The 27,982-nt window shown below is 36.5% G+C and overlaps 1 protein-coding gene across 1 annotated transcript in view; it reads right to left on the bottom strand.

Moving 5' to 3' along the window:
• KCNH7 (potassium voltage-gated channel subfamily H member 7) overlaps nucleotides 1-27,401 on the bottom strand; it is a 240,023-nt gene extending 212,622 nt beyond the window's left edge. Inside the window, exons 1-2 of the mRNA XM_074146078.1 lie at nucleotides 27,326-27,401; nucleotides 25,040-25,270 (exon numbers count right to left, since the gene is read on the bottom strand). Coding sequence (XP_074002179.1) covers nucleotides 25,040-25,270; nucleotides 27,326-27,401 — 307 coding nt within the window. The remainder of the gene's footprint in view (nucleotides 1-25,039; nucleotides 25,271-27,325) is intronic.
• Between the last annotated feature and the right edge of the window lie 581 nt (nucleotides 27,402-27,982).

The following is a 27,982-nucleotide window of genomic DNA, read 5'->3' on the forward strand; positions in this document are numbered from 1 at the left end:
ATTAGCAAGAAAACAAAGACAGTTAAGTCAGTTTAGTTCTGTGAATTTGTGCACGTGTACAAATGTGTTATCCCTACAGATTTCTGCAGCGCTGCTTTGAGCTTGTATCAGTGTTATATCAGGGACTGCTCTGACTCTCAGCGATGCCAGAAACCTGTATCCAGCTGTACAAATTCTTTCCACCTCCTCTTTTTGGCCAGTACTTTCTACATTTGTAATATAAGGTGCTTATATAGAATCTGGCAAACTGTCCACTCCTAAGGGTTCCCGATAATTATAACAGCATTACAAAGGGCTTTGTAATTTCAATTTTTGCCAAATACATTGAAGAGAAGGGCTACTGCATTCATTTTTGTTGCACCTAGACCTTCAAAAGCAGAAAGACTATCAAGCTGTTTGTTTTGGTATAATAAAATACATATATATATATATAAAATTACAAACAGTGATTATATCTATCACCTAAGCCAAAGATATTTCTAAGCATCAATGTAAGAAGCTTTTAAATTAAATTTGAGAAATTTATTATTTTCAAAAAAATAGTAGATTTGCAGTAAAAGCAAAAGCAAACTGGAAACTATTTGTGACTGGATTGATTTGGGGAAATTTTCAAAGAGAGTAGATGTGAATTTTTAAAGATTAGTACATTTTCTTTAGACAGCTTCATTGTGTGCAGTTGTGAGCTGCACTACTGATGAGTTATTTTGTGGCTGAACAGATTCCTTTCTACACTTTCAAAAAACAAAAACCCAGTCTGTTTGCAACTTTCCCACCTTCGAGCAGTAGTTTTGGATTTGTCTCATTCACTTTATTGAACTTCTCTCCACCCCAGCCCAACACTCCTGTTTAGATTTGACTTGGAGCAGCTCATTTTTCTCCAGTTTTCAGCCCACCAAATAGAAGAACCACCAAATAGTGGTTCACACCATTCTTCACACTCATTTATAATAAAAGACAAGAGCAAAGCAAGGGCTTGACTCCCCTGAGTGCTCCCCAAATGCTTTCCATTCTTGTATGCATGAGTCTGAAAAGCAGGCAGGAATGCAAACGAAAGCAAGCTGCACCATCTCCTTCTACCAGATAAAGCTTAGGAAGAGCAGAGATGGTTTCAAAATAAAAACTCCCCAAACTCTCTTTTTACCTGTTTAGCAATTGATTATCAGACCATTTCTTCTGCTGCTACCATGCCTTTGTAGCTTGTGACCTTTCTCTGTTCCTTTTGAGTGGTTAGCACCTAACTGGGATCCAGTAGAAGCAGGGTGTTCCTCTGATGTTTCCATAGCATACCAATCACTTACTAATGCTGTGTGTATCAAGGAGCTTTTGGTCATGGCTTCCACATCTGGGGCAGCCTTCAAAAAGGAGTGATGATGAGAGTTGCCAACGCTAGCTGTTGTAAGAACCGGTGCACTAAGCTGGCATTAGTTTGTCCTGCTTCATCAGCTATTCTGGGCCCTGTATGTTCTGAGACCATCGTCAAAAAAGCCACTATGATATCTGTAGCCTTTGTAAAAATCGCATTCCTCAGATTTATCTCTTATTTCCATTTGGATGCTGGGATGCAGAGCCAAATTATACCTCTAGATTTAAGTAGCTGTTAGCAGTCATAACAGCATCTGTACAATTCAAAATAGTCACCTCTACTACAAATAGAGCATTATTAGCCACACGCTATAATTGAAGTCCTAGGGTAACACATTAGTTATGTCATCCACACGAATATTTAGCTCTTGAAGGAAGGCTGCTGCATTTTAAAAGAAGCATTAAATTAAATATTAGTAATACAATTTCAATAACATGATTAGCAACTCTTAAGCTTAATGGTTCTAGTCCTATTTCTGCATAGGTTGTAAGAAATTGCCTAAGTGCTATATTGATGTTAAAACAGGAGAAATGGGAATCTAGTCCACTGTAATTTGTATCTATTTATTTTGTTGCAGAAATACCATGGATATTTTTAAAAGGAATAAAAATACTTGATGCAGTATATCTTAGTCTTTAGATTAGCTTTCTGTACTATTTAGACCCTTGATTATTTGTATTTGATTCCTATTATTTGTGCTATAACAGTATGTATTTTGCTGCATAATTCAAAGCACAGTGAAAGCCTTTATGGTTGAGTTCATAGTAAGTTTTTAAGCTGGCCAGGAAGCCACGAGTTCAAGTCCCACACCAAGACTTGGACAGAAACCCAGAAGTGATACCGCAATGCAGTACTAGAGATAATACTGTATTTGATGTTCATTCTTTAGGATAAAATGTTAAGCTTGTGTTTGCTTCATTAACCTTGAATAGTGGTTTTGTGGAAGTGGTTCAAAATGATGCTTTTAAAAAAGAATGTATAATAACCCTATTGCCTGGTCAGCTGTCATTTCTCCTCCTACTCAATATTTAAAAATTCTCTTACAAGCTGTTAGTGAGCACACAGTAGTTGTTCTTTTACACATCCGATAGGTATGTCACTATTTTGGGAAGTACTTAGAGATGAGCATGAATGTATCAGGTCACATTCTAGTTTTGCACTTCTAACACTCTCTTTGGGCTGTAGAGTTTTTAAGACAAAATGTGCACTGAAGCGACTGTTAAAAGCACTCTGGTGATCTGGGGCACTGCAGTAAAAGCCCTGTCATCTCTTAAATAGGTACAACATGTAACACTGTGCAGATAAATAGGTAAGGTTGTATTACCATCCACCAACTCTTTGCATAAAGCTACAACGGATAAAGATTCTTGAATTTTCCGTCTACTCATTTTACACCAGTGGAAGACTGGAAAAGCAATTAACATGTATATAGGTGCCTAGTTAGATTTTGACCTGATCCCTGAAGTCTCTGAATGCTTCATACAGACCTTGTTTCTTAATCTGCTATCTGCTCAACTTCCACCACCTGCTTGTTTGCCTAAGTATGACAGGAAATATTTTTATTCGGTGAAATAATTTAGGGCATAATGGGTAACTTAGTTTCTAAGGAAATTTATGTTTGGGACTACAATTTACCTCTTTTTAGTTGTTAGTGAAAAACTGTGGCTGAAATTTTGTAATATGAAGCATATGTGCAAACATTGGTTATTTTGTTTTTTCCAAAATTACAGTCCTTTTAAGTTCTGATGAAAAGCTGCTCCATTGAATCTGTGCCCAGTCTCTGGTTTCTGTATATAACCTTGAAACAAGTACCACAGCTGATCATGACTTAACTGTTGGTCTCTGCATATTTGGTTTCCTCAGCTCATAGGTAAAAGCTGTAAAAGGACCAACTGATATCTTCAGTGATAATGAAAAAGACAGAAACTTGTCCTGAGCTTTGGCTTACCTGATAGACTAATTTAATTATACTATGTCTGGGAGCATACAGTTAGGGGGCAGTGGCAGAAATAGTGCTTTAAGAAGTAAAAAAATACTTTTACAATGGGAATTGTAATCCAGTTTCCCACGAAGCTGTCAAATGTCTGACATTTGCCCTGCGTTAGCCTGTACGGTTAGGAAAATCCTGATGTTTCTGGCTGGGATTAAAACGAAACACAAGTAAACAAATGACAAAAATAAAAGACAGACTAGAGGGGAGAACATTAAACAGAGCAGAGGGAACTAGAAAAGGTAGTTGGAAATCAGTCTCCCCTTTGCAGCACTAATAGTGCCTTTAGAAACAGTATCAGTACCTTCACTTCGATAAACAAAAATTAAAAAATACAGCCTAGACATTGAGGAAATATAAAAACACAGTGGTGTCTCTTGGCAAGCAAGGCAGACATTTAAGTTTTCTATGTTTTTATAAAAGTAATTATAACTTTTTTAGAATTAAACCATAAAATATTGATGGGTAAATCTTAAATTTTTATTTGGCTTTCCACTTTTATAAATGTGCATTAAATGAAAACACCATAGATTTTTTTTCTTGATTTTATGTGATAAAAAGGATACTACAGGATCCTACAGTAAGTACATTATCCATAATTTTTAAAGTATTTTTAATATGCCTTATAAGAGATACTAAAAATCATATGCAGATACTATATTATACACAATAAAATACAGGCCAAAAAAGCAGATTTTGTCTCTCCTTTAATTCTGTATCAGCTATTATAATACTGGATTTCAGAGAATCTTCAGAGGTTATACATATTAGAAGGTCAAAAGCTTTTTCTGCCTGTTTTCTTTGTCACTCACAAAAATGCTCGAATTGGTTCAGAGTGAACTTTGTAAGAATATAATGCAGACCTAGTGGTGAATTCACTTTTAACAAAATTTCAGCTTTCAAAACTAGTATGTTGAAACTTGAGAATTTTTAAGAAGGTTTTGTTCAAGAAACTATGCCCATATTTTTCTTGATTACGGGATATTTGGAATCAATATTTGAGTTCAGATATTGTTTATTCTCTTTGCACATTTTATAAAGCCTTATTAATTACTGATATTAATGAGAATTATACGATGTGACCAGTCACATTTTTCCTTTGGGAATTAATGAAATTAAAGTAATATTTTAATCATATATATGTCTGTCTTTCTCCATTGTTTGTTTGATTAGTTTTTCCCCCAGAAGATCAAACATTTTAAAGTAAAAACTGATCTTAGGTCACTTTCACCCTAAGTTTTTAAGAATTTAGTTATATTCAATCCTTGGTTTGGCCATTTGAAGCCAAACATTTTGGCTTGGTAGATATAGCAGCCTTCTCTGTGTGCTGAATTAATGCTTGCTTTTTTCCAAGATTGCATTTTGGCTCTTGTGGTTTCCACTGGCCTCTGTGCTGTCTTCAGACATACTTTGTTTTCAGAGCTTTTGTAGCAGCTCAGTGGGAGGGGTTCTTCGCTTTATATCCAGGCAGTTGAACTCCTGTTAATTTTATTGCATTTCCATTGCAGGGCATGTGTCTCCGTATAGCTCTTTTTGCAGAACCTGCCTTAGGTGACCTATGGAATTATGTACCTCAATTAGGTAATACCTGTATTTGAAGGAAGTTTGTAAATAATGTATGGTCAACGAAGCTGTATCGTTAACAAACAGGCAGAGATGAGTCCTCTATAAATGGCAATAGACAAAACTTTATTTTAACAAGTATATGGAAATAATTTGTTTATGTTGCTGGTTTTAGGAATAGCTATTTTGCACTTGGGAGCTATCCAAAGGAAGAGATGCTCCTCAATTTACATCAAATGGACATCTTTATTACCTTGAAGCATCAGAGGGTTGAAAGGAAAATATATTTCATTTTTAATATGAAGAAATAAAATGATCTTTCAGTGAAAGACCTTTCCCAACAAAATACCCCTGAGATGGGTATGGTAAGAAGGGTTAAAAGGTTTTTTGGAGTTTTTCCGTGGACTTCTCAGGTTGTGCTGACAGGAATAGTGAAGTAAGACTGCTTCTGCAGTTTCACAGGACCTGAGGCTTAATACTGGGTTTGAGACTCTTGAAAACTCTGAGTTTTCTTGGGCCCAGGCTGTTGTGAGTTTGTCTTTCCATTGCCACACACTGGAAATCTAATTTTCTAAATAGTGAGGTGAGTGCTTAGGAGTTAAGTCTACTGCCAGCTGCGTTAACTCAGATACAGTCATTCACATTCATATCTACATGTACGAATCTGTGCTGGGGATCTGGGTCATATTAGCACCTGTGTGCTGTGGGTACAGCTGCACAGCCAGGGGCACCACTCAAAGTAATTCAGGCTGGTTCACAAAAACCAGCTGTGAAATTTACTCCTGATTCCCAAACCAGCTGTTAGCACGCTCTCCAGCACACCTTGATTTAGCTTCTCCTGGAAGTCCCTGTCCTGCACCAAAAATGATGAATGGTGTCCTGCTCGTGATGAAGAAGAAAAGAGAAGATCAAGAACTGTCCTCTGAATTGAAATGAATTTTCAGGCTTTACTCACTACCCTGCCTTTCATTCTTGTCTGTAGAAATCCTTGGACCTTGTTTGGTGATTGCTTCTTATGACTGGGAGGGGATGCTTGTCCACAGGGACCCTTCTGCACAGCTCCCTGGCTTTCTGCAGAAGTGTTTGTTACTGTTATGTGATCTTTTCATGCAGAAAGACATGCCTGAGCATTCAACAAAAACTACAGATCTGGTGATCTAGTGCAGGGTAGTTAACAGAGTAAATAAGAGCCCTGGCCCAAATTACAGTATATCTGCAGTGTACGTGTCATAAATCAGGCCTTCAGAAATACCTAATTAGGTAGCATCAAAAAGTCCTAGGTAATTTCTCTCCAGTTATTTTAATAACTTTTTTTTTCTAATTGATTATTTTAGAAAAAATGATTAAGCTGATTAAATATAGTAAAGCAAAAGCACATTAAGAAAACCTAGCATTCAAATAAACTACATACAGCATCTTCTCACCACACTGCTTTACATCTTATATCTTTACTCTGCTACTGAAAAAATCATTAGTCTGACATTTTGCTATCCTATAAATAACCATGCTTTTATCAAGGTTTAAGAGAAAGAAAATCAGTTTAAAACACTTCCAAGGGGGAAGTCTTGACTTTCAGCCTCTGTTCTGCATACTGTGGGCTTGTTTCAGTTAAGGTACATGAGGGAAAAAGGTGTTAGTCCACCTTCCTACTCTTCTTGCAAGCCTAGATAAAAGACAAAAACAGCTCCAACCTGAATTATGGCATTTGCAACAATTCCCATGGAATCAACTTGTTAATTTTGCTGTAAGGTCTGTGTTGCCTGTTCACGCTTTCTTCCCTCCTGGTGGATACGTGCCATCCCAGATGTACTTGTGTGGCCCTTTTGCGTGCTTTCTGCCTGTTTTACGCTATTTTGTAAGTAGGTTATAAGCCCTGTATGTTTGGAAAAACCATTGTAATGAAGATGCTGTTTACTGGCACAAGCCCAAACCAACCCTGAAAGTTTAATTTTGAAGATGTTAGGTATTTAAATTTCCAACAGACCTCAGATCTAAATTTCTCATGGTTGAGTAAAACCGACCAAGCCAGTCTTCCTGCCTCTGAATTCAGCTATTTTAAATCTGGGTATAGAGAAATTCAGCATTTGCAGAAATGACTAAGTTGAAACATGACATGAAAAGTTAGTAGGGTGGAGCCTGAAAGGAAGTATTTATCTTATTGCTATCCCACAGTTCTGCCAAGGACTAAAATATTTCATGCAGTTTCATACAGTCATTTATGCACGGACTTTCTTATTGTGCTTATATTTTTCTCACAGTGCTTATATTTGCTTTCTTTCCTTTTGGAATGGTCTGTAATACACAGCTTCTCCAGAGGTCTGAACAGGGCTTTAAGTCTGAACAGGGCTCCAATTCAAGTGCTCCATCAAGCTTTCTGTTTGGCTTTTGCACTTTAATTTAATATAGAGCCAAGCCAATTTCATATGGTAATATTGACTATATTCTTGTTCGATAAATAGTTTTAGGCATCCAAATTAATTATAATTATATAATTATGAGTAATTACAACCACCACAGTAAATATATCTGATGCTATTTACTGTATTTTCCATAAACTGTATTAAAGCTAAAAATCAACATTGTTACCAAAACTGCTGGATATTGCCAGTTGCTCTGAAGAAATAATTTGTAAAATTGTAGTGAATTTGCAGTTTGTCCCTTCTGTGTTTTACCATACCTATGATATTTATTTTAGAGGTAACATGAAAAAGATGTGCAAATAAGTGTAAGTAGCAGCAATGAAAAAGACAATATTAATACTACATTTCTTTGTATATTATCATTTGCAGATATTACTGGATGCAGTATATTACTACTGAGTTTTAAAATTGCAGAAGATAGATCCTTTATGATATAATAAAGAGAAAACCAACAGTGAACTCTGCAGCAAATTAGATTTATCACTTCCCTAAATTTGCAGTTTAGGCTAGATTTTCAGAAAAGATCAGCTCTCATTTAGGCACAGAATGCAGGCCATTATTTTCATACCCCATAACCAACGAAAATCAAAATCCTCACAGAAGAAAGAGCTGAGTATTCTAATTCAGTACACTCTTCTTGAAAATCTGGCCATGCATTGTAATGCCTGGCCTGAAGGAAAGGTGAATATATCTCCTAATTTGAAAAAACATTACAGGGTTAAAATTGTAGGCACCTTTGTAAAGAAAGACAGTATGATCCCTGCTAACCAGCAAACTACAGAATTGAGTAAACAGCTACTTGCCAGGTGTGCTCAGCTGATTCATGTTCAGCATATGACCACACCAGCTGCTTTACTTATGTTGAGTTGAAAGAGAATTTCAGCAGAAGAAAAAAAGTAAATCTATGTATGCTTGAGAAACCTTCCCCTCCCCACTGAAAACTGTACTAATATTAAAGGTGAAATGAGCTTTATGCATGGACCTAACTAGGAACTTCTTTGGCAGGTTTTTGCATGCTTTTCTTCCACTTGCTTAAACACACAAATTTCTCAATGACTCTAAGACTGTAGCCCTGAGATCCCAAGATTTCTCAAAATAGAATTTATTTGACCACCACTGATTGAAGGCTGATACACTTTGCACAACTAAAACAGATTTTCACTTGATTCAGTCCTATTACATTCTTCCTTTGTACACTGCTATTGCATAAGAACGCTGTCAGTTTGCTCAAAGTATTGATAGCACAGCAGAAGACGACAGACTAACCCTTCCCCCCTTTTTTTTCTGTTTATTTTTCTCTAGTGATATTTTTCTTCTACAATACATAGATGATATGTGCATGGCAGATAATAACAAAATTTCTTTATAATTCTTTAATCCCTTTCAGAAAGTCTCCTTTGCAGATAATATTAAGAGATAGCATATTAACTTTGATCCCTAATCTGGTTCAGCATCACAGTTCTGGTATTTTATTCCTATAAAATGTAAGGCACTATCAACTTCCAACACAGGTATGCATGAAGGCCTCTATACTGCCTAAAATATTGAAAGTTGAATTTACCATTGCAGGCTTTGGAAAAAGCAATTTGGGGTGACGCACAGTAGCCTTTAGCTAGACATTTTGTTTACCCTTTTTGCTGCACTTCAGAAAGGCTGATTAGGTTGGTTTAATGGAATTGTCAATCCTGTACTCAAAAAAGGCTTATATTTTGCATTGCCCCTATAAAATAATACACTTCTTTTTCCCAGCCAATAGACCTGGGCAGTTCCATGGTTGAACTCACTGCCTCGATCTCTAAAATTTCCTATTATATTCCATTTGATTATCTTGGGTTCCAGGGAGAAAATGGTAATTTCAAAGAATAATAAAAATGCCATAATCCTACAGATTAGAGCTGTACTTAGTGTGAAATTACTTCAATTTTAAAATATCTCTAAGTTATTTTGCTCTCATTATTGCTTGTAAAGTGTACATTATAATATATTGTGTGTCTAAAAAAGAATGACTCACTGATCATTAGAAGAGCAATCTAATCAACGTCTCAAAAAAAGCATATACTTGTAAAACCTTTATCAAATATCTAAATATCAAGTATGTAACTATCAAATATTTTCAAGAATTTCAAACCAAAATAAAAACACACAAGCTTTCAGTTATTCAAACACCTTCTTAGAAATGAAATTTATTTGGTTTGGGATTTTTGGGAGGTTGGGTTTACATTTCTTTTGTTTTAGATAAAGACCATAAATAACTGGGAAGTAAACACCATTTCTGAAGTTATGTTAGTCATAAGGGTAAGTTGTTTTGTAATACCTGTTTGCAAAGTTAACTGTATTCCTCTGCAAAACACAGTATCAGAAACAAAGCTTCGAAAAGCCATCCTTTTGGCTCTTGGTCACATTCTGACTTTACACGACCCTTGTAGGGCCAAGTATCTTTAACTGTTTGCCTTGACAAAAACAAGTCAGCATTTGCAATCAGCTATTAATGGGCAATCTGACAATGACAATTTGGTCCGGTCCGAGAATGAGAAATGACTTGTATAATCTCATTACTTTAAATTAAAAATAAGACATACGTCACAGTGCTATGCACACTAAATTAACCCTATGAAGAAATGAAGCATATACAAGTTGCTACCCTGGATTCTAGACTATATCTGTTACATGTAGAAATGATTGCATTTATACTGCCAATGTGTGAATCTCTCACTGACTACTGTAGAAGTATGAATGGCTTTGCATCTGAGTTGAAATTAAAAAAACACTTAAATAAAAAAAATTACCAAATCAGAAATTCTTACATAATACTATATTGTAGTGCATATGTTAGATATGTTCTCTTCTGCATCATCAAATTAATTGATTGTAGTGGCAACCAGCATTGGTAATGTAATGCCAGGAACTGCTGTTGTACACCCCGAAGATACTTTTAACTGTCACATGGGAAGAGAGTAAAAGACAGTTTCTTTTAGACAGTGAGTAAAGCATGTTTTATCGATGAACTTTTTAACATCACATTAGAATGATTAAAATAAAACCCAGCATGAAACACACAGATTAGTAAGTGTCAAATATGCAAGCAGTAGGGAGAAAAAATAATTTTATAATAAAATTAAAAGTATTGTCAGTGCCATTTTAGTCAGAGGAAGTATATTTAATGAAGCTTATCAACACCTTCAAACAGCAGTGGAACTCATCATTAATAATATTAATTAAGTATGCTTTAATTGTCACATTGTGTTTGTTTAACAGTCCTTGTCTATATATAAAGAACTGAAAGAAAACATGGAATGGGTTACAGATTTGAACAGGCTGTCAGGCCACCCAGCTGGTGAGATAACCTCTTGGTTATCTTTGTTAATATCTTCAGATGGAATCACATCCCTAAATGATGGGTATTTGAAGGAGCACTGCTTAAAACCATGGATCTGACATCACTGCAGTACCACGAAAGCTGCGGGATTCCCAACGCTCTGCTGCTGACATATTATGCTCCATGTGTTAGGGGAGGGTGCTGAGTGCAGATGTGCTGAGCTCCTGTCAGGAGGTAGTTAGCACACTTCCATATTGATTGTTTGACAGGGCAGGGGAAGGGTAGTTGGCATTGGCCTAAAGGAAAAGGGCAGTATTAACCCTTGAAGGAAACAGCAGATTTCTATCTCCCCTAGTCACTAACCTGGAATAAAGAGCATAGGAAAAATCCCTGTATCTACCATTTCTTGAAGAAAATATGAAATAAAAAGTGGCAGAAGAGAAATGGAGAAGAAAGTGCTGTCTTTTGCCATGACCTATATAAGGAAAAGTTAGCAACAAACTTTTTCTTCTGAGATGAGATGGTGTTTCAATGAGGTCACCTCACTACTGAAAGTCACTACAAGAATTCCACATGATGTGAAAAATCTCTCTCTCTTAGAAGATCCATTTTCCGCACATCTTTAATGATGGGAATGAAGTGCTGAACAATGTGTGCCAAGGATGCCTTAGTTGTTCGCCAGTGGCGGCTGCATTTATTTGCCAATTGCAGTTGCATTTATCTCCCAGTGTAAGACACTTCATTAGCTGCTCCTAAAACTTACAAGAACTCCATTGTAATTATCTTTAGCATTAAGCTGTTTGGATGACTGCAATCCATGGCAAAATAAGCATCAGAATGTCTGTTTTCTTCTTAACTCAAACACGTTTGTATAAAAATTCTCCCAAAGAAAACCAGGCAGATGCCTATCACACCAGGCAGACTGGCCTCCAATACAGGAAAACACTGAGCATATAGTTCCTTATAATAAAATGGGTAGCAACATGGAATTCATACCATGTAGCAAATCAGTAATGACATTTGGAAAAGATCTTCTGGCAAACAATATCAGGTTGCGATTTCAACTATCTATCTTTCATGTACAATGTAATCACAATTTCCTAATACATATATAAGTGTACCTTAGTTATGTAAAATTTCATGTATAAAACTTGACATAATACTGTACATTCAAGTAAGAGAAATCTATAAAATGCCAATTCGTATAATAAAAGATATGTAAAATACCTACATATAGGCTACTGAATTAAGAAAAAAGTAAGAAAAAATAGGGTAACTAACTCATTGGTTCTTCAAACTTTCCAGAGGGTATAGCTCAAACACCCTCCTCAAGCACAATAGCAGTCCATCCAAAACACTCAGAAAAATGAGTAGATGTATCAAAATATCAGGTGGCGCAGAGGGGAACTCATGACTGAGCTCCAGTGCAAAAAAAACCCAAAACAACAAACCAACAAAAAACCCAGGACATATAAAGGGGGTGGGAGCAAGCACAGGCTACAAAGGAGTAATACAGAAAAACTGCCCAAGCATGCTGGAATGGTCTTGGGAAAGGAAAAGCTGAACTAGACTTGACACTCTAGGGATATCAAGGGCAACAAGAAGAGCTTCTGTTGCTAGCTATGTTAATAGTAAAAGAATGAACAAGCCTGCTGCTGAGTGGGGAGGGTGATTTAGTGATGGTGGATGCAGTTAAAGCTGTATGTTCACTGCCTCAGTGTGGGAGATATTTTAATCTTGAGACAGGATTCAAGGAAGACAGGGTTCAAGGTAGTGGAAGAGGAATGAGTCAGGGATCTTTTGAGAAATTTGAGTCCAACTGTGTCCAGAATAAAGCATACTGGGTTGTATCATCAGGACCATAGCCAGTAGATTGAGGAAAGTGACACTTCTCCTATCCTCAGCGCTCTATAGGTCACACCTGGAACAGTGCATCCAGATTTGGACCCCTAGTACAAGAGAGATGTTGATAAACTAGAATGAGATCAGCAGAGGCCACCGAGATGGACATGGACTTAAAGCACGTGTCCTTTGAGGAAAGGTTGAGAAAATTGGCCAGAAGTCTAGAGAAGAGACAGCTTTGAGGGATGTAATAACAGCCTTTCAGTAGCTATGAAGAAATTACCAGGAGATGGAGGCAAGTTCTTTATTGAGGTGCATGGCAGGAGAATGATAGACAATGCGTTAAATTAAATGAGGGGGTCCTAACATGGTGTAAGAAGAAACCAGTTTCAATATGAGAGTAACTAAGCACTGGAACAGGTTGCCCAAAGAGGCTGTGTGGTCTCCATCCTGGCTCCCAACTGGACTAAGCCCTAAGCAACATTGTCTGAATTCTGTGTTGCGCCTGCTTTCAGCCTGAGGCTGGACCGGATGACCTCTTAAGTCTGCTCCTGACCTAAATTCTTCTTGATTCTATGAAAATATGATGGCTATAAAAGACCAATCTAACAATTTCTTTGCTATGCTGGAATGGTAAAAAGTTATATATTAGTTAGAATATGTGCCATGCTAACAGAATGCTTTCTGAAAGCAAACACGGCTGAGGGATTGCTATTTAAAGATTCCCACGTGAAACAAAGCATTACTTGTTATACAGATTGTGCCCGTTTCTAAAAAACAAGATACAAACAAAGGGTGAAATCCAAGAGAGGAAAAAGTTACAATCTAAACTACGTTATGAGAATATCCCTGGTTAATATATCAAGTTTTGAGATGAGCTAGTTGAATCTGAACAGATGTACTATATCCTGTAGAAATGTCCATTTTCCCATCAGCAAGTTTATGTAACTCACACAAATATTCAGGATCATGGAGGACAGACTCCATTATACACACCTAAAAAGCTGAATCAAGCTAGAGTCTAATGAAATTTCAGTTATTTGAATGTTTGGAGAGTGGGAGTTTTTTGTTTTGGGGAAGAAATAAAGCCTCGTTCATTATATGATACATGCAGCACCAGTTAAAGACAGATAATGGTCAGATAAGATACAGTTTTGCTTTCTTGTAAAATACCAGTGTGGTTTAAGAATGATGCGTAGGCTCTGTATGACTGATTCATGGTTCTCCCAAATAAGTGCTACAACTATCTCAACAAAGTCCAATGTGAGACTTGCAGGTGATAAGTTTTTTCTGTTTGGAAAAAGTGCAAGCTCAGCAGCCACTGAACTTTCTTAACCTTGCCTCCTATATTTTTTATTTTGTCATTTCTTTAGCAGTCCCATTTTCTGTATCAAACTTGGAAACCCCGAGGGCTGAACTTGATACAGGGCTTACATAGGAAAGATGAACAGGACTTGATTCCATCTTTGCCTTCTTTAACCCTTTGGAAAGAGAAGGAAACTGTTTGGCTCCTTCTGCCATTCAGAATAATCCCAGTTGTCTCTAAGCCCATTCTAGCACTTGAGGATCATTATAGTGTATATCCTCTCTAACAGAAGATGTCATTTCTCTAGAAATTATCCTTTATTACAGACAGGACAGAGGCATGTACACAACTGCATCATCCTCGGGTGTCTTTTTTCTTGGACCTGGCCTGTGTTCTGAGATACTCATTTAAGAATAATTCCTATTCAGTGCAATTCCTTACAGAACTACTCCCTGTTGAATATCATTTCATGTTCTTACTCTGTTATCCATTTCTTGGTCTTGATTACATTGGGGTTGGGTTTTTTTGTGGCATTTATTTATACATACACGGTACTCCTCTCTATACTGGGAAATGTTACAAAGCAACCTTGAAGTACTGTCTCAGGGAAGAGAGGAGGACAGTGCAAAACACAGAGTAGAGAATGATGGTTTGGAACTGGGAGCTTTTCAAGAATAATCTGTCTTTCAAGGTAAGAGACTCACTGCATTAGTCAATCAGTTTATTAGGAGTCACTTTAATTTGCTGTTCAGTTCAGATGTCTTGTGATTGTATTTAATAGGAATAATGCTTTGTTAGTAAAACTATTGTGAACTATAGAATATCAGTTTGTAGTCTATAATTCTATGATGCGGTAGGAGGTAATTTTAGCAGCTCTTCAAAGTAGTTGTTAAACCTCTGGAGAGGGAGAAATGCCCTTTCATATTATGTATATGAGCCACAATGCATATAATTGAAAATCTAGTCATAAATTTGCTTTGACATATAGAAATTCATGTCAGTCATTTCCCTTGGAGTAACTGAACCTCAGTGTGATCTTCGTAACTATGACACTTTAGTTATGTCTGATATTTTAGTGCCTGTGGCCCCTAAGGGGCAAAAAAAGTTTGGATAAAGTACTTGCCAGGTAACAATCAAGGTTAAACATGTAGAATTGTTTCTCCATCATTTCAAAAACCAGTTGATATATTTTCTTATATTCCTCAGAAAATGGAAATAAAGTGCTTTATTTACAACTTTTTTTATTTAGAGGAAAAGATCCCAAGGTGAATGAAAAAGGATTAAGACCAAAATATTACTTAAAAGGGAAACAATTCACTCAGTTCTCCCGAAATAGGCACAAATGCTTTTGCATATTCAAATACGAGAGAAATCATGTTTGAAATACAAGCAGCCACACAGAACATATTTATCTAGCTAATAATTATGTTTTGCATATGTTGAGTTCTGCAGAGACAGTGGCGCTACTGGCAATTCTGCTTCTGCAGGACCTGTTTTTTTTATAAATGAGGTCAAAAGAGAACCAGAAATGAATGTAAATAGAACCTGTATGGTCTATTGAAAGGCTCCCTCAGCTGTAATATTTTTGGTTTATGTAGTTGTTTTTATAAAATAGAATTGCATACCTGTCAACTAGGAAGAAGAGCTGTCTGCAGACCATGTATTCCTTCCTCTTTTCCTCTCTTTAAATAAACAGTAAGCAGAGAAGGGGGATGCCACCTGCACCTAGCGCCTGATCTACAAACATCACACATATCAGACACTAACTCTGCTTGTAGCTACAGTAACAGTTAGTAGTTTTTAATTAACTTTTTAAGCATTTAGGAGCAGCTCCTTAGACCCCAGTTCTACTCCTGACATGAGAGAATTGATTTGCAAGTTTTAGGATAAACAACATCTTAATATAGCTTTGTGGCCACCCACAAACAGTACTCAAACTCTGCTTTATCCCTCTACAAAACTTTTCTTTGAAATTCTGTGCATAAAACACTAAAGCCATTTCTGTGCCACCTCATATTCTTGTTGCCATAAACAATCAGTGTAACTTGCAGAAGCACTAAGGATGCTCTGAACTGTGGAACAGCATGGACTGGCTCAGGACTGACATTATACATAGGCTGTCTTTCACACCAGTTCATGAGCTGCTCCATTAATCCACAGAGAAGGCTCAGATATTGATTTATAGATACCTGGTTTTGTACTTGAAGGCTCTTATTCTCTCACGTAATATGGTGTGTTGTCCATGACTCCAGAAATAGTCCTTTTGGGAAGTGTTGTGTTTCTGTTGGGTGGACTTTGGTGTAAATTGATTCCTGGTATATTTTATCATGCAAAAATAATGCTGGGCACTTATGACTGGAAAAAAAAGGAACACATTTTCCTTTATTATCATTATTTAAAATGACATAGACTTTAGGTTTTCTTTCTTTCTTTCTTTCCCATTTGTGAATTGAAAGCTATTTTTCAAGCAAGTAGACAGAACTGCAACAGTATTTTACCTTAAATACCATGACAATAGGATTTATGGACTACCGAGTTTCACATTTTTTTGAAAGTATAAAAAGAAATGCTTTCTTGTACAACAGCCATAAACATGCAAAATACTAATGAGATTATCTGGCATTTTTTCCAGAGAGGAAGGAGTAAAGCAGATTGGCATAAATGAGTTTTGAAAGGAGGAAATTTGCAAGCTATTTTCAGAGATACACTTGCATTGATTTGAATGAAAATCAGCAGAGAATGCTCTAAGAAATGAACAATCTGAAAAGGGCACAGACTCCAAAGTCTGAGAACAGCTGGGAATAAGTGCTTTAGAACATGCGCGTTAGTGATGAAGCATATTTACATGATGATTAACTGCTTTTCAAGCAGCCTAGGTACAAGTCAAAGGCAAAACCCCTAATATATATCTACCCTTGTTCTGAAATCATCTCCACCTCTCCACCCTCTGGATTAAAATGGAGGAAGGCTTTGTCTGTGTTTTGCATGCTTGTTTCATAACTTGTTGTCTTTGTATATAGCAGCTCAGATTCAGCTAATACTAGTTAGCAATGGCATAATATGTCTCTACCAGCAGTGCTCTAATACCTAAAGATCAGGATTTTTAATGTTGCAAAAATTAAACTTTGCAGTTTAATTCTGTGAAAGCTGTGGGTGCACAAGCCGAGCGCCGTAGCTGTAGGTATTGTTATCTTGCTCTCAGGCCTTTAGCAGTGTTTCTGGGAGCAGAAACAATCAGTTACTATATAGCCCCATAGATTTTCTCGAAAGTGGCCAACATTTCATAACTTCGCACTATCAAACTTCACACTATCAGTGTATTTTGGTATTATGATAAATCCTAATTTGCCGGTATTTGAAGTCAAGTCTTGTTGTGTTTCTCTGAACTGAACTCACCATTTAGGCAAGACTTTCTGGTTTCCACTGCAGTCTCATGTGACAAATCAAAGATTTAAATGAGGTCATGGCAAAATGTAAAAGAAAGGTTTTTTATTGACTATGATACTACAGAGAAACAAGGACAGGAAAGCAAGAAATTTCAGCAGGCAGGGAAGTACTGAAGGCAGCTGTGATTTATGGCCTAAGTTTTCTTCTGGGCATTTCCACTCAACCATCAGCTTAATAGTTAATAATGTTGACATTTAAACACCATCTTTAGGTTTTGATATGATGGCTCTTTGTTAACAATGAAGTTGTAATATGTTCTTTTTGTGGATAACACTTCAGTGCTATAATCGAGGGCATTATCCAAAAGAGGTATAATGAGATCTATAACTAAAGTCTGGTTAATTAAACAGAAAAATACAACAGGAGTGTCCCTTTATATTGTTTACTTTGACTTTTTTTTTCAGACTGAATTTTGGTATCCTTTGTGGTTATCTTTACTGATGAGATTTCACTGTGATTACAGAAGTTAAGAATTAAGAAAAATCAAAACAAAAAGGCTATATTGTACCAGGAAGTTGGTGAGAGACCTTAAAATGGGGTATCTACAGAAATGCTGGAGGTCAAAAAGCATTTTGTTACCACTTATGGCTGCAATTCTGCTTTCCAAATAAAATTTTAAATTAATTTCTAAGAAGTAATTCAAATATGTATGTTATTTCATTTAAAAAAAACCCAGCATACTAGACTAAAAAGTTCAAGATACACAAAATTATAACACCAATACTTTTGACCTCAGAGATGTGAACTTTCAGAGATGTAGACTGTGTGAAACCAGCTGTAACTATAGAGCCACGTTACCCCACTGTCATTGTCATGCATCTGCTCTGCCTAGATCTAGGTTCACAGCTACAGTTCTGATTGCTTTTGAGATATGCGGTTTCCAGAGTTAGCAATTTCCATAGTCAGCTTGGTCTTGCTACTCTGAATCCTATACTGCTTGATTAAGCTTTTTCCATACTTAGCTGGCAAGCTGGGAAGAATATGGACTGTCTAGCACATAGACTGAGTCATACGCTAAGTCAAATATGTAGGGAACACTTTAAAACTGGACTTGAAACCACTAAGATAAAATCTAATACACCACTATTCTCTTTCCATTGCTTGAAACCAGAGAGAATAGTACCAATGCCAACATTGGTACTATTCGAAGTGCGATGTTCTGAAGTGTGTATAATACAAATATGCATAAGGCTGCTATTAGAAGAGCAGTTGCTCTTCCCCCATGTCTATTGCAAGGCATGATGGCCGATTTGCTCTCTGCATCCCTTTTTGATATATGGGCCAATTCAGTGGAGAAGAGAAAGAAGCAATTGATAATGCAAATTAGGAATATGGAGTAACTTTCTTATCAGAATGTAACATTAAAAAGGATACACACTAAAGATGGAAAGAGGACACAAAAAATCATATGAAACCACAACAAAAAATAGACTAACAGCTTCTGCTCTTTTTATCTCATAACTGAAAACCAAAATAGCTTTCACTAAAACTGAAAGGAGCATATTCAAAGCAGATAAAAAACTTTGTCAGGCAATGACTAATTAAAAGATGCAACTCTTCTCCATAGGCTATTATCATTCTAAACAGCCTAGAAAAACTTTAATTTTGAGTATGTGTATCACATCATAACCTTCTAGTGCTATTTGACTCCAGAATGTGAATTCTCTTCAAAGAAAGATTCTCCAGAATCTTTTTTTGAAAGTCAGCAATCACTGATTCTTTGTAGCTCAAGCAAGGGAAATTTGGAACCCTTGATTAGTGTAAGTTAACCCTGTAACTTTCTGAATCCTTCTGTAAAACCATATTACGGATGTCCAGTGGCAGAAGAGTTCCCTCTGGACACTGAACTGAAATGAAAGACTCCTCCTGATCCACTACCCTGCAGGTTTTTTATTTCTGCCATGGAGGAACTTATAACTGTCAGAAGGGATTTTTCCAAACTGAGTAAGATTTTTTTTCTGTTAAAGTTGCAGTAGCCATAATAATAGCAGTTGTATTCTTCATTATTTGTTAAAATTATATATATCTAATCATACCTTTCTGACCCTAAACACCGACAAAGAGGCAATTTAATTTTCGTTCCTTTTTATTCAGATACTGTCTCTCATTAGCAGGAATACATGAATGGGAAAAAATGATCATGTCTAAAATCCCCCTTCTTCTTGAAAATAAATTTGTCTTAACCTGAGAGGAAAAAAGAATATATTGGAAAGCCAAGGAATTGAAAAATATGGTTGAAATTGGCCCATAAATAAACCTACCTGAGAGCTGCTTTATCATAATCATTAGGTATCCCACGTGAAATGTGAGTAACAAGTGACCCACAGTTCTGGGCAGGCACAGGAGCCATAACTGAATGGGGAAGGGTAAATGAGATAATTCTGATCGCTGAGGTATCAGCTCGCTGCTAATGGTGCTCCCTGTTGCAAAAATAGCAATACTGAATGGGACAAAAGACAGTCTTGTCTCTTAGAACAAGTACTAAAGCCTAAGGTGGATGCATTACACTACAGACATAAGAAAAGGTCATTAATTTCCAACAGTTCAACACCTTCAGTAACATTCTAGATTTGATCCAGGTGGGGTTTTTTAAGGTTGTTTGGAAAAAACTTGCATTAAGACAGTTTTTGTGGACAGTGTTTTGTTAGGGGGTAATACTTTATCAGAATGCAGTCAGGTAATATTTCTTAAAGCAAGAACACCTACAAGAACAGGGGCTTAGACAGTGACTTGATTCATTGACCTTTCTCATCAGCTCTGGTTAAGGCACCAAATCTACAGTCCAAACTGCACTTGCTGACCCTCGTGTTAGAACTAATCTAAAGGGACTTGACATACATGCAAGGGTCTTCCTTTGCAGTTGTATTTTTAATTGATTGGTAGGTTCACAGCATTTATAGAACACAAACATGTTAAAGCGCCGATGCTGGCTGAAGTCTAGATGATGACTTTCTAAATGAAGTCCTGATCCTTCTATTTTAGAACACTTAATACCATTTCCACTTTATTTTATCAGTATGTTTACACTTTTTTTTTTTTTTTTGCACTCTTATTCTCAAAAAAGAGCTTAAAAGGCCTTAAAAATATTACTTTGGAATGTTAATGTGTTTTGAAAATACAAATATGTTTAATTTGCAGTCAAATGTAGCAAATTACATTTTTCAAACTGGGTAAGTGGCAAGTAATTTGTGAGGTTTGTAAGGACTCTGAAAATAATTACTTAATCTTACCTTTGCTCAAACCTATATTCTTCTGTATTGCTTCTGATGCCTAGAATAGCTAATGTGTATAGGGTAAGCCTAAGTGAACTCCTTACCTCCCTTTAAGAGGTATACTCTGTAAGCTTAGATAGAGCCCACTGTTGTCCACAAACCACAGAGTAAGAAGCAGAAAAGTATTCTGTGTGATACAATACTTCCTGATTATCATATATCCATTCTCAATCCCAAAATAATTATACTTTTTATGTCAAAAGCTTTACAGCTTTACCACCTCAAGCAATATTTTACAGCTGTCAAGAATGATTTATGCAATAATGATTTAAACTGCAAAATGGAGTCCTCAAAGGAAGAGCTGTCAAACATTTTCACCACAAATAACTTTATTAAAATAAGAATTGATATTCTGTATAAACAATATTTTATCTTCAACTGTAATATAGATCATATAGCTATATGATTTGTGAAAATGAAGTTGTGAGATAGTAAGGAATATATTATACTGCTACTTTGATATCAGAGCATGATTTTTGAATTAAGCAGATGGTAATGCCTAATGGGAAAGACTTTAAAAACATCTGTTTCAAAATAATAGTTCTTGTGATTTCTCTGTATTTATCTATTTTCTTTTTAAAAAGGGATATTTACATTAAAAAAGCAAATTTACCAAGTCTTTAATCCCATGAGTCCATTCAGTGGCGTTTGCGGAGCTTCCTGTGTGATGAGAACTTAGAAATTTGGGTCCTTAGTTTTGGCATCCATCTGTTTCCATTATCCATTTTTCTCAGTAGTAATTAATTCTTTTGATAACTATGTAATCACCTACTGTGGCACTACTCTAACAGGACAGGGGACTAGAACTTTTCCTGGATTGTGTAAATACCCTTCTAAAGGGAAAAAAGAGTGAGGAGAAATGAAAACCAAAGGTAGTCTATATGAACAATCTTATTCTAATACAAATACTGCAAGAGGAGCTAGTAAGGCTTTTAGCTGCATGTTAAAAACTTCTGTGAAGACAGGGCACGGGTGTTGTTGGGACAGGACCTGCTGGGTGCTTAAGTAATGCTGACATCCCACCTCCATGCCATCTTAAACAATTACACCAAGCTATCACAAGTATTCTCCCCCTCTCCTCTGCACCCTTCCCACACTGCACAGTGGAAAGGGAAATGTGCCCAGTCTAGGTAACAGGTTTATAATACCACTATACATTGAATTTGCATTCTTCTTTGTCCACTGTATCTTCTGTCTGCCACGTTTAAACCAGTGTAGATTCAAGCAACTGCCATTTTCTGAAAATCAACCTGCCACAATTTTTTTCCCATCCTTCTGTCCCTTTTTCTTCAAGGGTGTGATCTGGCCTAAAGACTAAAGCAGTAAACAAACAGCAGCATTCAGTCTTGCATCATCAAGATGTCTAAAACTCAAATCCTTGCACTTTCAACTAGAAAAGTAGTCTGTAGACAATAGAGAACATCAGAATCCTGATTCCCAGTACGTATGCAATACCATTTTTCTAGTGCAAGAACTTCCTTTTAAGTTGAACTTTAAAGCTGTGACATTTTAAAACGATGTGAGGTGGTATTTGGAATTAAAAAGAAAAAGCTTTAGTTATAGAGCAATTCCCTTTCTGATATCTGCATTGCTGGACTTCTGATGGCAGATTAGCTTTATAAGTGAGGGGATATATGATCCCACTGACATTTGCTTTACTGTGAAATATTAAAATAATTTTTAATATAATCAGTGGCTTACGTAGAGTAAATGATAGTGTGATGTGAATAAGGTTTTATTTGCAATTCACTGGGCATTTATTCAGGACTGTGTAATATGGTCTTCAGAAACTCCTGTTGGTGGAACCTCAAGTGATTCATACCTTCATGAGCTGCCTTCCTCCTCTGTATGCTTAGTATTATGTTAAATATTACACAATGAATGGCTATGAAATATAACGTCAAATCAAACTTTCAAGCAGTGGGTAGTTCATTGGAGTAACTTGAGTTAGTTACTTCATGGAGAAAATTACATTTTTAACTGTGCTGGTATTGCCCTCTTAAAATATTCTCATATGCACTCACAGCACACAGTACAAAATAAGCAACTAACCAGGCACTAAACTCTCAGATTTTTAGAAAATTCTTTAAATTCATTTTACTTCAGAACCTGGAGGAAGTCCTTGTTAGGCATCATCATTCTGTATATTGTTATAATATACAGAGTATGTTATACATAGTGTTTATATATACCCTATATATTGCAAAAACAAATTTATAAATTTGAAAAAGTTAAATATACGAAGAAGTGAAGATGGAAAAGTGAAGTATATCTTTTCAGTAATTTAAATATAAAATATGTTTACTGACATTTATTATATCCATCATGTAGGTAGTTTCAATGTTATGACACCAGATAAACTTCAGATCTTTTTATCACATTTTGTAAAGAAACTGAATGTTGTGTGCAATGAAACAAAAATGTCTTATAGACAAATGATCAAGCTGTCAGACATTTGCACATTTGAGTGTCAGACCTATCTTGTATTTTGTCGGTTTTTGCCTGTAATCAGTGACTTGGTATTTTAAATTATATTTACAATTCAAAAGAATTGACCTGTATTTGATTAAATTTAGCAGTGCACATAGTGCACATGGTAAGTCCTGTTCACATTTTGACCAGTAAAATTTTGAGGAATTCAACACAAATTTGTCTAGAACTGTTGTTTGTAGCTTTTGAAATTCCTTAATCTTCAAATATATGGTCTAGTAATTTAAAGAAACTATTCACAGAAGTTGTTACTGAGATCCCTTATGCATAAGACTGCTTACACTGAATAATCCATAACTCCCATTTACAATATGCTTCAAAATTCAAAACTATTTACAAAAGATAGGGCAATATTTATGGACAATTTTACTTTGGTTTGCCTCAAACAGACTATGGTGTGTTGCATGATGCCAGAATTCAGCATTTTAGAAAAATCTATATTTACGTAATTGACAGATACGCAGTACTTTAGTTACACGCCTTTCCCTCCCTCCTAATGCATTAGGAGACTGAAACACTTTTAAGCGACCAGATCTCAAAACAGTGCTCTAGGCTGGTAGCTGTGAAAGTTAGCAATGACATTCTCCTTTTGCAATATTATTTTTAACACACGCCAAGTTAAAACAAACACAGGCTAGATGGTGAAAGACACATGGTGTCAGGTCTCCTGAGAAATCTATGTTCACGGCACAGCTACAACAACAAATCTTGACCAAAATCTGCTTCAAACCACCAAACCAGATCTAAGAATAAAGGACTCTACTGAGAATGTGTTAAGAAGAATATGCTTAATTATTGGTAGTGTGGGTAGAATGGTTGGCCCAAGTCCTATCTGAATTATACCAGCCTAAGCTAAAAATAATATTACTTAAGTCTCTCCGAGATAACAACAGAATTATTGAGAACAGGGTTTAACTCTGTGACTTTAAAATGTGAGACCATCCATTGCATGTGATTCTAAAATTGATGCAAACAACACACTGGCACTTCTCCAAAACTAATTTAAGCTCAGCATTTGAATATGAATTTCCTTTCCTTCTCCCAAGAGCACACACAGAAAGAGACAGAATAAGGTACACCACACTTATCCATTACTTCAATTTGTTTGAAAGACGGATGTTTCTGTAAATAACCCTGGGTAATTAGGAAAAAACCACCATACCCAAACCCTACATATAGCTATTATGTACCATAATTAGTTTTCATGCGTATGCATTTTTTAATCTGCAAATACAGTCATTTATTCATTTTATGCTCTTAACAGGAAAAAAAAAAAGCATCAGCACAGCAGTTTTAGCCATTCTTCCTTATATCAGCAGTAGTCTTCACAGATTTATACTGAGTCTTCACTGAATAAGAGGGAAACTCTTCATAGTTTAGCCACCCCAAAATTTTTATTCTGACAACATAATTCCAGGACAACTGTGGTTCAGTTGTAGGGACTCCAACTTCACAATATCTCATCTCTGAAAAAGGCTTGTCCCTTTCTTTATAAGCTAATGCTTTCTTCATGATAGACCAATTTTTGCTACTTTTAACCTTGTTGTACTCTTTCCAGTAAAATACTGCATTTAAATAGAGGTATGGTTCCAATTGCCTGAGGCAGGCAGAGTTAAGCTCCCTGAAACTGATACACCATTCCTGTGTCCTGTGAGATGAAACAGTTCCTAAAAATTAACACTCACAGGATGTCCCCTCTATCCTTGTTATCTGTTCTTTGTTGTAGGGCTGTTTACTTTAGGAGATTTAGATCTGCTTTAAAGCAACCGAGAGGAGAACTTTTGCTCAACAGTTGCTAACACAATGCTAGCTTCATTCAGCTGTTGGAGCCAGTGTACAGTGATATACTCTATACGCCCACTACTTCACATCAGATTCCCTTACTGGTACATGTAAGTGTACTTCACTGGACTTCAGAGAAATTACACTACTCCAGCCAAGGGTCTGGCCAGCAGATCATACACGTTTCCTTTACCAATTGACTGATAACCAAACACACAAAAAGTCTTGAAAATGAAAACAGACTTTACCATCTTTGTGATAATAGGTGACTTCTACTTTCCTCTCCTCTGACCCCAGCAGCGCTTGAGCAATTTGGGCAATATGATGTCTTTTGGTCTCTGGCCCATGAAGAAAATCACAGGTGCAAGGTTTCTGCATGACATCTGGCCTGGAGAACCCGGTCATCTCACAGAACCCATCATTGCAGTAGATGATAGCACAATTCTGCACTCTAGCATTAGCAATGATGAATTTTTTATCTGCAATAAAAGAAAGTGATGCATTTTTTAGTACTCTTTCAACATTTCATAAAGTGTCGATTGCAGGGATGGATGCTAAACAACTCTTCTTTTCACTGGGATGCCTGAAATGCAGAGATTTTCAGTCATTTAATGTAGATAATTTGATCCATAGCTTTTAAAGAAACTTCAGTAAATTTAGAATACATTAAAGATGAAGACAGTTGTCTTTTAAGACAACTGTCTTAAAACCAGATTATGATTTCAAAAAGTTTTTCAAATCTTTTTAAAACCAGATTATGCAAGTCTTTTGCAAAACTCCTTTTGACTTCAAAATGTCTTTTTTAGCTTCACTGAAACCCAGGTGATGAGCGCCATCCTGTCAACCATAACTCCAGGAAAGTCCTTGAAAAGTTAGTAGCTTCTTGTGCGTGCAAGTGGGGCCTCGGGAAGTGGGTTCTACTCAAGTGAAGGGCTTCCTGGGTTAAGATCCAATCAGTTCAGTCTACTCTGTAGGGGTTTTCATTGAGGTTAATGACAGCAAGTTTATAGTCAGCATTTTAACAAAACTATCTAGAAAAGAACATGATCATTTTTTCCTCCATGATTGTTTCACAACTTATATTTATAAAAGAAAATATTTCTTAGTAGAAAAAAAAAAAAGAAAGGAGTATGAAGGTACATGTCAATCTGTTGGAAACATTTTGCACAGCCTGCTGAATTTCTGTGTCTCAGTCCATCATCCTGTCCCAAACCCTCACCTGACAGAAAGGTCCAAAACTTTTCAACTGTTATTTCATTTGTGTCTGTTTACAGACACGATTCCTGTTGTAATTGTAAATTTGCAGCTTTGATACACTTACTGTTAATAACATGAATTTCTTACTTAATCACACTAGTAGGTCCCTTGCTTTATAAAAGACTTTGTATGTGGCACCAAGTTAGCAGTAAAAGTCTTCAAAATTTTAAAGGTATTCTGTCTTTGAACACAGTGAAATATTTGGAGAGAAAAATACAGATTTCATTCTTGCTTTTTCTATGGTCTTTCAATCATGCTGAATTTCCACTATCACTTAGTCAGTAGGTAGTTCTCTTCAAAATATATACACTTTACTGCATAAAAACTTTGAGCAGCAACACCGACTTAACATTTAGATAAATTAGGACTACAAACACCATCTTTTTTTTTTTTCTCAAATAATATCAATATTAAATTGGTAACGTGGGTTTAAGTTTAATGAAGTATATAAGCTGGAGTTAGATGTATGGGTTTGCAGAAGACTGACACTAAAAATATGCTAAATATTTAAATAAATGTACATATATCAAAACTACTGTTTCTAAATGAAATTCATTTTAAGCATCAAGTGTTCCTTCTTACTGTTAACAGCAAACCAGAGTTCCAGCCAGGAAAAACACTTCAGCTTCAGCCTCCTCGACAGGTAGTAAACTGCTGCATTGGAAAAGATCTCACAGACTCTCCCTGAGGATGCATTTGCACCGGTTTGATATATATTTTAGGCTTGCATAAACAAAGCAGAAATATTTGACAGCTATACTAAAATGCAGTCATGACAACAAGGTAAGAGAGTATTTTCCTTTTAATAACTCCTCTGCATATTATCTGTTTCCTCTAAATCAAAGACTGACTGTTCTGCTTTATTTTGAAAAGACAATAATAATTAATAACAACAATAACAATAACAACAACAGCAGCAATAATAAATCTAGCTGATTTTTTTTTTAGACCTTGCACAGGCAGCAAGATTGTACACGGTGCTTTTAAAGCCATCTCACCAGTTCAGAAGAAGGAAAGATATAACTTCTATAGCCGTACAACATGGATACAGTCATAGATGAAAACTGTTCCTTGGAACAGGGGAAAAAAAAGCCAAATAATTCAAGTCGGTAATCTGTATTCTAGATCACAAACAATGTTACTTTTGCCAGGGATCTCCTCCTTACCTCTGGGGTTTTCTTTCCAAGATAAACTTAAAATAGTCTGGAGCTGCTGTCCATTTAGTCACAAGCAGAATCAAACTACTGTAGCAAAATAGATAGAAAGAGAGAACTTACTTTGCCCTTCAAATTTTCGTATGATTGTACCCAAAAATGTATTTTGTGGTGCCACATGACCTCTGCGAACAGGCATGTTTGTACGGGTCTTCGGTTTTCTGTGCACAATGACTTCTCCAAGGATCTCCTACACGGCTCCAGCCCAAAGCACCGAGCCAGCTACCCTTTGTGACAAATCATCGTCCTCTGGAGCTCGGAAATCTCTTCCCATTAGCACCACTTCTAGATACACGCTTTTTCTATTGGAGTCAGATCCATCCCCCAGTTTCTTTCTTTTTCTTTCTTTCTTTCCTTGCTTTCTTTTCTATTTTTTTCCTGCAGGAGCTCGGACGCTATTGTCTGGGGCGGGTAGGGGTGGGGTAAGCAGGAGGAGGAGGGGGGGGAAGATTACAAGGGTAATCGATCTCTAGCACCAAACATCGCCAATTTTCCAAAGCAAATGGCTGTGACCCGGCAGTTTCCGACGCTGTAGTGATGGTTAGAGGGCTGGAAGACTAATGTTGCTCCGCTGCCAGAGGGAGTGACGTTCCCCCCCTCCGGGCTTCACCACGGCGCGCAGCAGCTCGGATTACTCAAGCGTGGTTTAGCAAGAGCCAGCCAATAAATCTCTTCAAAACTCAGCGACAAACAGCGGCATCAGGAATGAGCTACACCCCG

Source organism: Numenius arquata, chromosome 3, assembly GCF_964106895.1.
Source record: "Numenius arquata chromosome 3, bNumArq3.hap1.1, whole genome shotgun sequence".
Taxonomy (NCBI): domain Eukaryota; kingdom Metazoa; phylum Chordata; class Aves; order Charadriiformes; family Scolopacidae; genus Numenius; species Numenius arquata.